Here is a 12,038-nt window from a genome sequence, read left to right as displayed (position 1 = left end):
TTACATTTAAAACCGTCAAATGATCTAAATATTGTATATTTGTGTAATCACAAATTGACGGCTTGTTTCAAACGCACATTTTTCTGAATACGGGCTGTGTGTGTTTCTCTGTAAATTGAACGTTTTAATAGTTTAACAGTATTTATATAGCACTTAAACCTGCTTTATAATATAAAAGACACGAAAATCTCACATTTTACAATATGGGACCTTTAAAGTTCCACCCTGTTCGGCTAAATTATGAAGAAAGTTGGTCCGATCACATAAAATTTAAAACATATTTGATATAGTGATAAAAGTTGTGTTTGTGTAGAACGTTAGCTAGCTAAACGTGGAGCACTCACAGAGTTATGGTTAAATTAGCTCAAAATGTTCCACCCTGTTATGTCTATAGACCAGTATAAACCAGTCTGCCCATAGGGATTCATATTTGAGTGCCTGAGATTGACCGATATGTTTTCCTGACAGTAAAACATGTCATATTTTTTTTTTGCAAAAGTCATGAAATGCTGCTGCATAACAGGAAAGACTCACCAACTGTGTGTTGTAAGCTAAGACTGATTTCAAAACTATGCAGGAACTCCAGTATTTTATGTTACAGCCTCTCCTTTTCATGTTGACTCTATTCATTATGCGATAAATGTTATTAAATCGCATTATTTAGTATTTTTTTGTATGTCAAAATAATAAGTAATAACACTGTGTATATATTTATCAATAATGCACTGCAGATTTTAACATAAATCCAAAATTTCCTTGCTGGGACATGAAGAAAAGTGGTGTTTGGACCCATAAAATGCTGTATAAATGTTATTAAATCACATTATTTAGTAATTTTTTTATGTCAAGATGGGTAATAACACTGCGTTTATATTTATCAAGAATTGCACTGCAAATTGTAACATAAATCCAAAATGACCTGCATTCATTTATTTATTTATTCATTTATTTATTCATTTATTTATTTATTCATTAATTTATTCATTCATTTATTTATTTATTCATGTATTCATTCATTTATTTGTTTATGCCTTTATTCATTTATTTATTTATTCATTAATTAATTTATTCATTTATTTACTTACTTATTAATTTATTCATTCATTCATTTACTTATTTATTCATTTATTTACTTATTTATTTATTCATTCATGCATTTATTCATTTATTTACTTATTTATTTATTTACTTATCTATTTATTCATTCATTTATTCATTCATTTATTTAGTTATTTACTTACTTACTTATTTACAAATGTATTTATTTATTTATTTATTCATTCATTTATTTATTCATTTATTTATTTCCGGTGCTAAGTGCAGTTGCAGCTTAGTGTAGATTGTGGCTTATCTGATTGGTGGACGCGGTCGTTCTCCTGTGACGCAGCCTGCACTCTATACAGAGTGTTACTACATAAGAGAGAGATAACCTGCTGGAGACAGTTACAGAGAGACCTCTACACACAGCAGGTAGGAGCACTGTTACTACTGTTAACCGTGTTTATAAGTAGAGAAAACAACTAGACTAAACTATAAACTACTACACTACTTCATCAGAAGCCTGTCTCAGATAATACAGCTGATGAATATATCATGTAAAGTCGTTTTTAAGTCTTTAAAGGTCAGACTTTTGGATCTGTTACATAGGGAACCGGGTTAATGAACTTCGAAATCAGTTAATCTGTATCTGTGTCATCAAGTTGAGCAATATGACGTCACCAACCTCTGTGAAACCAGTCAATGACCAAGTTAAATTAGGTTACAGGCAAGTTTCATCATGTAATGTTGTATAGAAGTTCAACAAAAAAACAGGAAGTCAACTATAGCTTCTTCTACTTCAAGTGACGAGCCAAATATATCTGTTTTATTGTGTAATAGAGTTAGCTTAGCTTACCAGCAATGTTGAGTGAGTGAAATATTTGAGATGTGATTGGAATGTTATTGTTGTGCTGTATAAGTAGGGTAGACCGGGGACGGTGGTAACACCTTTCTCTCAGCATCAGTAACTCAGTGGTTGTTGGTGCTAGATGTCTCAAACTTTGATACAAGGTACCTATATCATGGATGTATTAAAAGAACTGGATACAGCGTTGGAGGCGCGGCCCCGGTCATTCCTATGAGAATTGCTGAGTGGTTCATGAAGCCTGAATGGCTCGACTTCCGTCTGGAAGAGTACCCATATCTTGGCGGATCTCGGGCAACTGGGACATGCGCAGTAGCGTCCGCTCGGTTACATGACTCGGTCACCGGGTCATACTGGGGAGTTGATTCACCTCATAAGAAATTAACCGCTGAGTTACAGACATCTCTTTCCCAATGTAAGTTTATGGGGAAAAGTCTTTTTGGGCCCAACGGCATCACGTGACTGATACGGAAGTTGCAGTACTTGGCCACTATGAAAGTCCGGATCGACGACCGCCGCACTTCTTGGGAGCTTGAGCGAAGCAGAGTTATAGTTTCGTAGCATTTATTCACCGACAAATAAACTGTACACACACTGCTACACTTCCGTTCACAGCTATAACGCCACTAACAACCTCACACTCACCGCCAATACACTCGCACACGGTCTGTTGGAAACTCGCTAAAGTTACGCAGACTACGTGTACGGCGGCGGGCCTCCGGCAATGCTAGAGCTGCTAACGTAACACAAATACACACTGTTTGTTGGCCACTCGCTAAAGTTATACTGGGCAGACAAAGTATCGTTACGCCGGGCAGACACACAGCTGACAACCTGCTAATCAAACTAAATGTATATACATTTTTCAAAATGAGCACCCCTATCTACTACAAATAAAACTTAGACAGGTCTGTCCGCAAGACGACAAGCAAACAACTTTTATATTGCTTGTTTTCTGAATGGAGTTTGGATCACGATAGTGATTAGTGATATACGATATTGATGACATCGCCGCAGCTCTTTTCTGATTGGTCAAAATGTCAGTGATACAACTAACTCAGTGGTACAACTCTCCCCGGTCTCCCCTACATTTTTGTATTAACAAAATGTACTTATATATAATAAAATTATATTATTATGTACGATATTACTGGGTTGTTAATAGTAATGCGTTAATGTGTAAGTAGCATTTTACTGAAATATTTCATATAATTTTGATTAGTTAAATCGATTGCATTGCATTTTATAAACCAACCATATGTTTTGAATGGAAAATATAATCTGCAGAATAACTACAGTACAAATGTAGCGGATAATAGAAGTATTAAGTACAAGTACATCAAAACTGTACTTGAGAAAATGTAATGTAATGTCCTCCCTCTTTGTTTCTTCCAGTCATGTACCTGTATCTCCTGGCTGGGCTGGTGGTTTTCTACTACTTGTACCGCTGGGTCAGGGAGCTACCGAGGGTCCCCGACAAGGGCAGCAAGTATGTGTACATCACCGGCTGCGACACCGGCTTTGGCAACCTCCTGGCCCGCCATCTGGACAAAAAGGGCTTCAGAGTGATCGCCGCGTGCTTCAGCGAGAGGGGGGAAGAGGATCTGAAGAAGTCCTGCTCCAGCAACCTGATCACAACACACCTAGATGTCAGGTCCAAGGACAGCGTTGCCAAAGTTGCAGCGATGATCAAGGACAAAGTGGGGGGGCGCGGTGAGTTTTAACCCTCTCTTATTTTGTTGGATAAATATCTCCACATCTATTGAAGTGACACATCGTTGCCGGTCCAGACCCGACACATTCCTCTCATGTATTCAACGTGTATTAACATGCTTTGATTTTTTCTGCTCTACTTAAGGGATGATAAGGGTGTTTTGAAGCGAGGTTATATGAGGTATTTACCTATTGTCAGTGTATTACCTACAGTAGATGGCAGTCGGCACGCAGAGAGAAGCAGACAGCACGGGAGCAAAGTAATGTACTGTTGTGGACGGGGCCGGCAGCAAAATGGATTTCAACCACCTAAAGGAATCAATATCAGTTTACGTGTACGCTATATTTAGAATATTTTCACCGGTTTTCCCTTGCCAGAACAGCGTAACACTCTATCTTAGCTGTTATCTATGCTCTTGCCAAAGCAACCAGACTCAAATGGAAAAAAAACAGTAATTTTACCCCGCAGAACACAGGAGTTGTTGGTCTACCGCTGCCTCGATCGGTTAGTTAGTTTGTGTTATTGTGTGACTTTTGTGAATCCAAACTAACCAAAGTCACACAATTATTCAGCCTCCTTTGATACAAGCTAGTTACATATTTGGGTTCACCAAAGTCACACAATAACACAAACAAACTAACCGATCGAGGCAGCGGTAGACCAGAAACCCCCCCGTGTTCTGCAGGGTAAAATTACTGTTTCTTTCAATGGAGTCTGGTGGCTTTGACAAGAACATAAATGGATACAACGGCTTCAGTTCCCCATCGGAAAGGGCTGTCTGACGGCAAGGTAAACCAGTGAAAATATTCTAATTATAGCGTATATTGATATTGTTTTTTTAGGTGTCTAAAAGACATTTAGCTGCCGGCCCCGTCATATTTGCCAACCCTCCCGATTTTCTCCCGGTTTCCTCCCAGGGTCACATTTCTCCAATTTCCCTCCTGTTTTTACCAACTTTTTCCCCCATTCGTTACCTCAGCCTGTTTCTGGCATTGTGGACAGCGTATACAAGCCCTACTGTTTCCACCCAGACAACAATAGATACACTGCTCATACGCTCGAGATCAACACAACACAGTTTGAGCTGAGCTCGCCGCACATCACAGCAAGCAGCGCCCAAAGTTGGGCTCTGCTCGACTCACCGAAAAGCTGTCGTGGAGTGGCGCAAGCCGTTAGAAATAACGTGTTTCAGATCGCATCGGTGGCGTTGTCGTGTTGTCTGGAAGGAGCTTCGGTAAGTGAGAGAAGGAGAGAGAAATGGAGAGCTCTAGAGGAAGTAATACTCAAGCAGGAGCAAATAAGAATGAATCAATAAAAACTGATCAATATTTGTTTATGCCAGAGGGGCGAATTATTCAGTTTCATTTCCTGAGAATTAAAAGTAGAATTAAAAGTAGGCCTATTTAACATAAAAATGCTGTTGCAGTGTACTATTTAATTTCATTCAAGTCACCAGAATGCAGGAAACAAAGTCTCTGAAACTCAATTATTTATATAAATATATGTATGTATATATATATATAGATAGATAAGTACCTCATACAACCCCGCGTCAAAACAGCCGAACTATCTCTTTAAAATGACCGTATGGTGCAACTAGTTGTGAAGGAACTTATTAATAAGGTCAAATGTAATGATTTTATTGACTTGTTGTCCTCTGTGTTATCCTCCCAGGCTTATGGGCCGTGGTGAACAACGCAGGCGTGGCCGTCCCCTCCGCCCCGTGCGATTGGCTCACCATCGACGACTTCAAGTCCATGCTGGATGTCAACCTGATCGGTGTGATCGCGGTGACCCTGAGCGTCCTGCCGCTGATTAAGAATGCCAGGGGTAGGGTGGTGAATGTGGCGAGCGTGTTCGGGAGGGTGAGCGTCACGGGAGGCCCGTACTGCATCTCAAAGTACGGCGTGGAGTCCTTCAACGACAGCCTCAGGTGAAACATTAACACACGCAATCAATTTATTGTCTAGCACAGAGACTCTTCGCATACATGCACTGAGCAAATAAAAACGTTCTGCTCCAGGTTAAACCTAACGCCGTTCGGTGTCAAAGTCCTCTGCATTGAGCCGGGCTTCTTCAAAACAAATGTGACCGACACCACCATCCTGACCAATAACGTCAAGATGCTGTGGGACAAACTGCCCCAGGATGTCAGAGACGACTACGGAACAGAATTTCTAGACAAGTGTAAGTTTGGATCGTTGCTTTTCCTCATTTTTGTTTTTAACTCTGTTTATTTATCCTGCTCATTTTTTCCCCTCCTAGCACTGGTCATAATAAAAGACAAAATTCCCGCGATCAGTGACGGAGATCTGATGAAGGTGGTCAACTGTATGGAGCACGCCGTGTCCGCCGTCCGGCCCCGCACCCGCTACTCCCCGGGCTGGGACGCCAAGCTCTTCTGGCTGCCGCTGTCCTACATGCCAACCTTTGTCTGTGACTACATCATATTGAAACAATCGATTCCTATTGCCAAGCAGCAGGAATGAATTATGATGTTTTTTTATCCATGTGTGCACAATCCATCATTGCATTGTTTGTGTAGCTAACATTTGGCTGGAAGGCTCTGTGACATAAACAATACAATTTAGTAGGACTTTGTGTGTCTGTCTGTAAACCATCTCTGAATATTTCTTAAAGACCAGCGAGTACTAGGTGTACAAGGCCACCTTATCTATAGACTGATAGACGTTTGTTCAGACGGCCTGATGGCCTTGATGAGTGTGTGAAAGGACAGGGAGGGACAACAACACAGCAGCTATTAAATACAGATGACATGAGCAGCAGGTAGAGACACGACCGTGATTTAGTTTCCACACAACGTATAAAAAGACTTACATTTAATTGCCTAAAGTCATTTTACCTGCTGTAGACTAGTAATGTTCAGAAAAGTCATACAATTCTAAGTCATTCCTGTTATGCAGCAACATTTCTGTCCCCATGAATTACTTAGTAATAATAAATAGCTTGAATTCTAGATTAAGGTCTTTATAACAAACTAAGATAAATGCACATTAAAAAAAAAGCCATGTTAAACTGTCTTGTTATTTATATATATATTATGTGTGTGCGTGCATCTATGTATGTGTGTACACTGTATATATGTGCATATATGTGTGTATGTATACATATATACGTGTGTATAAATATGTATACATGTGTGTGTGTATATATGTACATATGTATGTTTTTAGCAACAACAAAAAAAAGTATTTAATCAGTTTTAATTTTCTGCCACTTATCTGGGCCAGGTCGCATTAATTTAAATGATATTAGCAATTATTCTTCTGTTATTCTTTTGGGAAGTACCAACCAAAAATGGGATAAAAGCTGCCTTCCAAATGGTTTCTTTTTCACTTATAGTACACACTGCAGCTGCCCTCACAAAGTATGTACTGTTTCATGCAGCCAGTTGGGACAAATTGCTTTGTCATAACATTGAGCCTTGAACTTTGACCGTCTTTATCTGCGGCGCAGAGGATTGTGGGGTTAGAAAAGCACGCTGGCTTGCATATAAAAAAATATGACCGGAAGTAGCAGGACATCCTGGTATTTTTGGCGTACTGCCTGGGACATACTTGATCTTTTTCTGGAATACTAAATAGTATTTATGGGTGTTGGAACACACAGATAATGAATAATTGTTGACCTTATTTACTCCTTGTATTGTACAATTATTGCGTTACCCGTTAGTTGAAACAAAAACTCATCCAAATCATTTGTCCACTTTTATTTCAGTACTTGACAAAAGCTGCAACACAGTTCAGATCAGCGCTCAACATGACTCGAGACTGCCATCTTGTGGTCAGAGTGGATGAGGACAGCCATTTCATGAAATCCACTACTCGGAACAACGACTATTAAAGCATATAGGAAATATACAGTTGACGAGTTTTTGTTTTTTGTGTAAAGACAGCGTTTTATTCCATCTTTCATTGGAAACATTAAATAGAACTTTTTCTTTCAGGATGACGAGACAGGTACATTTGTTATTTTGACATGTTTTACAAACCAAGTGCTCCTAACCGCAGAACCCCTCCTTCTTGTTTTCTCTCCCTCTCAACAGGTAGATTGTTTACGCGAGCTCTTCAGCCATCCTCGCGGCCTTCTCGACCACTTCCTCGATGGCGCCGACCATGTAGAAGGCCTGCTCGGGCAGACTGTCGTACTCGCCTGCAGGGAACAACGGGTACAAAAGAAAAATATTAGTACTGTAAATAGAGCTGAAGACGTTCGAATTAAGTACTTGAAGTCGAGGTGACATTATCCACTTACCGCCGAGGATGCTCTGGAAGCCCTTGATGGTTTCTTTGAGGGGCACCAGCTTTCCCATGTGGCCGGTGAAGACCTCGGCCACCTGGAAGGGCTGGGACAGGAAACGCTGGATCTTGCGGGCGCGTGCCACGGTCAGCTTGTCCTCCTCAGACAACTCATCCATACCCAGGATGGCGATGATGTCCTGCAGGGATTTGTAGTCCTACAGGAGGAAAAGTAGATCTTGTTAGCCTGATAAATGTTTTCTTAGTCCCACCAAAGTAAATAGATAATTATCAGCCCCACCAAAATAAAAAAATAAAAATAGATGAATTATAAAGTCCCAAACCTGAAGGATTTTCTGCACGCCACGGGCGATATCGTAGTGCTCGTGGCCGACGATGTTGGGGTCCATGATACGGGAGGTTGAGTCCAGGGGGTCGACGGCGGGGTAGATACCCAGCTCAGCGATGGCGCGGGACAACACGGTGGTGGCGTCCAAGTGAGCGAAGGTGGTGGCGGGGGCAGGGTCAGTCAGATCGTCAGCGGGCACATAGATGGCCTGGTGGAGAGGATTAAGACTTGGTTAATCTTTAGTAGTAGTTTTAGCATTAATGATGTGTTAACATGCGCTGGCATAGTCAGTTATTGTCACTAAGGTCCTGTTTACCTGCACAGATGTGATTGAGCCCTTCTTGGTGGTGGTGATTCTCTCCTGCATGGTACCCATGTCAGTGGCCAGAGTGGGCTGGTAACCCACAGCGGAGGGGATACGACCCAGCAGGGCAGACACCTGAGAGGTAAGATGGTCATTACTAATGAGCCAGTCAACATTCAACATTACAAAATGTATCTTTAGGGAATCATTTCCTGACCCTGATGGACATGTTTTACAGACCTCGGAGCCGGCCTGTGTGAAGCGGAAGATGTTGTCGATGAAGAGCAGCACATCCTGACCCTCCTGGTCACGGAAGTACTCGGCTACGGTCAGTCCAGTCAGAGCCACTCTGGCGCGGGCGCCTGGGGGCTCGTTCATCTGTCCGTACACCAGCGCCACCTAGCGGGGGACAACAGTTGAGGTGAGCGGTTCATACTTTGCCATGTCATTTTTTTTTTCACTCCAAGTTTCAATTTCTTGTCAAAATTCCTCACCTTAGAGGTGGTGTCCTTCAGGTTGATGACGCCAGACTCAATCATTTCATGGTACAAGTCGTTTCCCTCGCGGGTACGCTCTCCCACGCCGGCGAACACGGAGTAACCACCGTGGGCCTTGGCCACGTTGTTGATCAGCTCCATGATCAACACAGTCTTGCCCACACCGGCACCACCGAACAGACCTGCGACCACGAGGAAATGTAGGATTAGTTTGGGGATATTTCAAAGATTCCAGTTTATACGTCGTCATCTATCCTGTCGTGAGCAAACATTTATGTTTAAGCACATACCGATCTTTCCTCCCTTGGCGTAGGGGGCCAACAGGTCCACCACCTTAATGCCAGTCACCAGAATCTCCTGCTCCACGCTCATGTCGACGAATTCAGGGGCCTCAGCGTGGATAGGTGCAGTCCTTTGGGGGGACAAAAAAAAACATACATTTCTAACTATTCATCAAAGAGCAAAACTGTTTCTGCAGTTTTAAACTCAACATTTGTAATTATGGCAGGCTCTTTAACTCCTGCTAATCATCGCCACTTGCAATATATATATTTTCTTTTTTTTAAATAATCATCGCCACTTGCAATTTCTTTTAAACCAATGTCACTTTTATATTGTCATTCTGCAAGACAATTTTCCTTATTATTATCATTACAATAATGTAATGTTGTCATTGTAGTGAACTCACTGCTTGGTGGAGATGGGACCCCTCTCGTCGATGGGCTCTCCGATGACATTCATAATCCTGCCCAGAGTCTCGGGACCCACTGGGATTCTGATGGGGGCGCCGGTGTCCACAACCTTCTGTCCACGGACCAGACCCTCAGTACCATCCATAGCAATGGTACGCACTGTGTTCTCCCCTAAAACACACAAAAACATTTAGTTTAAGATATTCCTTTATTAGTCCCGCAGTGGGGAAATTTGCAGTGTACAGCAGCAAAGGGGATAGCGCAGAAAACAAGATGCATCAGCTAACACAGTAAAAAAAAAAAAGAGCTGAACAAAGTGTAAAAGATATAAACCATTTAAATAGAAGTATAAAAATATAACAGATAGTATACATATATGTATCTGCTCATATGGGTATAGTTTTCTTGTATGTATATAATATTCATCTGCTCACATGGGTATATAGTTAATGCTCACCAAGATGCTGTGCCACCTCCAGGACTAGCCTGGACTCCCTGCCGGCGACCTCCAGGGCGTTGAGGATGGGAGGAAGGTCCTCATCGAACTGGACGTCCACCACGGCTCCGATCACAGCCGTGATGCGACCTCCTGCGACACTGGCAGCGGCTGCAGGTGCGACATACTCTCTACCTGTAGAGAAACACAGACAAGACAGATCAGTGTCATGCATGTGTGCTGCATGTTATGACCTTGTGGTGTGCAGAATAGTCTTCAACACAGCACCCTGTCTGCTAAAAGAAGCACCAGATGAGGGATTGTTGTTGGGGAAACTATGAAGAAGCTTATTTGTGTGATATATAAGTCGATTTTAATCAGTATAAACTCTAAACAATGTTACAATGGAAAGACAGACAGATGAATGAACTTAGAGCTAGGACTGGCCAACAGACCAATGCACTTAAACCTTGCAAAAACACTATGACATTGCTAATCTCCTAGCCAGATGCTAATGCTAACTTAGCACATGTCATTACATAAAGGTCATTGCTGCTAGCAGGAGAAACACACCTCCTAGCTATTATCTGACACGTGACAGCTGTCAATATTAACATATATGCACATGTGAACCCATGTAGATGTTTAGATTTACTCCAGCTGTTTATAAAAGAGATGTTTTAATGTTGAGGCCTGCTAGCCAGCGTGGTAGTGTAGCAGCAGCTAACGTTAGCATGGAGCCTGCCCTTCTCTCTATAGTATTTTAACCTCGATCATAAAGCAACCAAGCGTTGCACTTACGTGAGAGGACGGCTGGTGAGCCGACGAGAGCCTTCAGCGGCTGGGCTCCAGGCTTCAGAGCCTGCAGAGCTCCGGTGCAGCAGCGTCCCACAGCTCCTAACATGGTCAGATTAATGGCTGAAGGTGGAAAGAGACGAGTCGACCTGCGGCTTTATAATGAATGGAGGAGGAGGAGGAACTGCGCATGTGCGAGTGACGTGAAGGTCAAGAACGAGTCGGCTCAAAGAGCTGGCTCTTTTAAGTGAACGATGAGTTTAAAAAAAAATATATATATTAACCCTCCTGTTACCTTCAAATTTACTAACATCTTTTATCCTTGGGGTCAATTTGACCCCAGCAATTTAAACCTCCAGAAAATGATTATAATTAAAATTGTTACCCGAGTTTATGTGTCAGGTACTTTATGTTTGTTTGTTGACTACCTAAATAGCCCTTTAAATAAAATCAATATCTTCACGGGAACCATATTTTGCCGCCCCCAAAACGTGGCTCTCCAAAAACACAAAAATCCGAATTTTCAACTCAAATGTAAAATCTGTCCTTCTCTATGGCTGTGAAACCTGGAAAACCACAAACACAGTCACCAACAAACTGCAAGTGTTCATCAACAACTGCCTCCGATACATACTGAGGATATGGTGGCCCAGAAAAATTACAAATACAGACCTGTGGAAACAAACAAACCAGGAGCGAATCAACAAAGAAATCAAAAGGAGAAAGTGGAGATGGATCGGGCATACACTCAGAAAACAAGAAACAAACATAACAAGACAATCTCTGGACTACAACCCACAAGGAAAGAGGAAGCCAGGGAGACCAAAAAACAACTGGAGACGGTCTATGCTTGACGAGCTAAACAAGATCGGGACCTCCTGGCAAGAAGCAAAGACCACTGCACAGAAGAGAGTGAGGTGGAGATCCATGGTGGACGCCCTATGCTCCCAAGGGGGCCAAGAGGACTAAGAAGAAGAAAACGTGGGGAAATATCAAAGTTCTCGCGAGAATGATGTTTCCCCTCCCCCATGTCGTGTGAACTATCAGTGGTTCTCGCACTACTACAGTTATGGTTATGTTAGGTTAGGG

The 12,038-nt window shown here is 42.0% G+C and overlaps 2 protein-coding genes across 3 annotated transcripts; one reads left to right on the top strand and one right to left on the bottom strand.

The window, feature by feature from the left end:
* The first annotated feature begins 1,344 nt into the window (after positions 1-1,344).
* Positions 1,345-6,213, top strand: LOC119483632 (retinol dehydrogenase 7-like). 2 transcript variants are annotated; one of them, XM_037761899.1, is made up of 5 exons: positions 1,345-1,470; positions 3,299-3,616; positions 5,292-5,550; positions 5,641-5,804; positions 5,883-6,213. In XM_037761899.1, the coding sequence occupies exons 2-5, from the start codon at positions 3,301-3,303 to the stop codon at positions 6,104-6,106; spliced, it is 963 nt and encodes a 320-aa protein (XP_037617827.1). In that variant the 5' UTR covers positions 1,345-1,470; positions 3,299-3,300; the 3' UTR covers positions 6,107-6,213. The 2 variants fall into 2 exon arrangements, with proteins under 2 accessions (XP_037617827.1, XP_037617828.1); XM_037761900.1 differs by having other exon boundaries at positions 1,365-1,507.
* Positions 6,214-7,331: 1,118 nt separating this feature from the next.
* Positions 7,332-11,112, bottom strand: atp5f1b (ATP synthase F1 subunit beta). The gene is made up of 10 exons (XM_037761898.1): positions 10,956-11,112; positions 10,176-10,349; positions 9,715-9,889; positions 9,317-9,438; positions 9,024-9,208; positions 8,770-8,928; positions 8,542-8,664; positions 8,221-8,433; positions 7,893-8,094; positions 7,332-7,790 (listed from the first exon to the last, which is right to left on the bottom strand). Exons 1-10 carry the CDS (start codon positions 11,056-11,058, stop codon positions 7,693-7,695), a joined length of 1,554 nt encoding a protein of 517 aa, XP_037617826.1. The 5' UTR covers positions 11,059-11,112; the 3' UTR covers positions 7,332-7,692.
* Positions 11,113-12,038: the final 926 nt, after the last annotated feature.

Source organism: Sebastes umbrosus, chromosome 24 (genome assembly GCF_015220745.1).
Source record: "Sebastes umbrosus isolate fSebUmb1 chromosome 24, fSebUmb1.pri, whole genome shotgun sequence".
Classification (NCBI taxonomy): Eukaryota; Metazoa; Chordata; class Actinopteri; order Perciformes; family Sebastidae; genus Sebastes; species Sebastes umbrosus.
Note: the sequence above shows the minus strand (reverse complement) of the source record. Positions and strands in the feature narration are given on the sequence as shown.

What these genes read in the sequence shown, in the direction of transcription:
- LOC119483632 (XM_037761899.1), top strand. Translation starts at nt 3,301, where the DNA reads ATGTACCTGTATCTCCTGGCTGGGCTGGTGGTTTTCTACTACTTGTAC. An exon ending in TCCTTCAACGACAGCCTCAG is followed by an intron (nt 5,551 to 5,640) that starts GTGAAACATTAA and finishes GTTCTGCTCCAG; the next exon opens with GTTAAACCTAACGCCGTTCG. An exon ending in AACAGAATTTCTAGACAAGT is followed by an intron (nt 5,805 to 5,882) that starts GTAAGTTTGGAT and finishes TTCCCCTCCTAG; the next exon opens with CACTGGTCATAATAAAAGAC.
- atp5f1b (XM_037761898.1), bottom strand. Translation starts at nt 11,058, where the DNA reads ATGTTAGGAGCTGTGGGACGCTGCTGCACCGGAGCTCTGCAGGCTCTG. An exon ending in GGTCCCATCTCCACCAAGCA is followed by an intron (nt 9,439 to 9,714) that starts GTGAGTTCACTA and finishes GTCCCCCCAAAG; the next exon opens with GACTGCACCTATCCACGCTG. An exon ending in GCTCAATCACATCTGTGCAG is followed by an intron (nt 8,434 to 8,541) that starts GTAAACAGGACC and finishes CCTCTCCACCAG; the next exon opens with GCCATCTATGTGCCCGCTGA.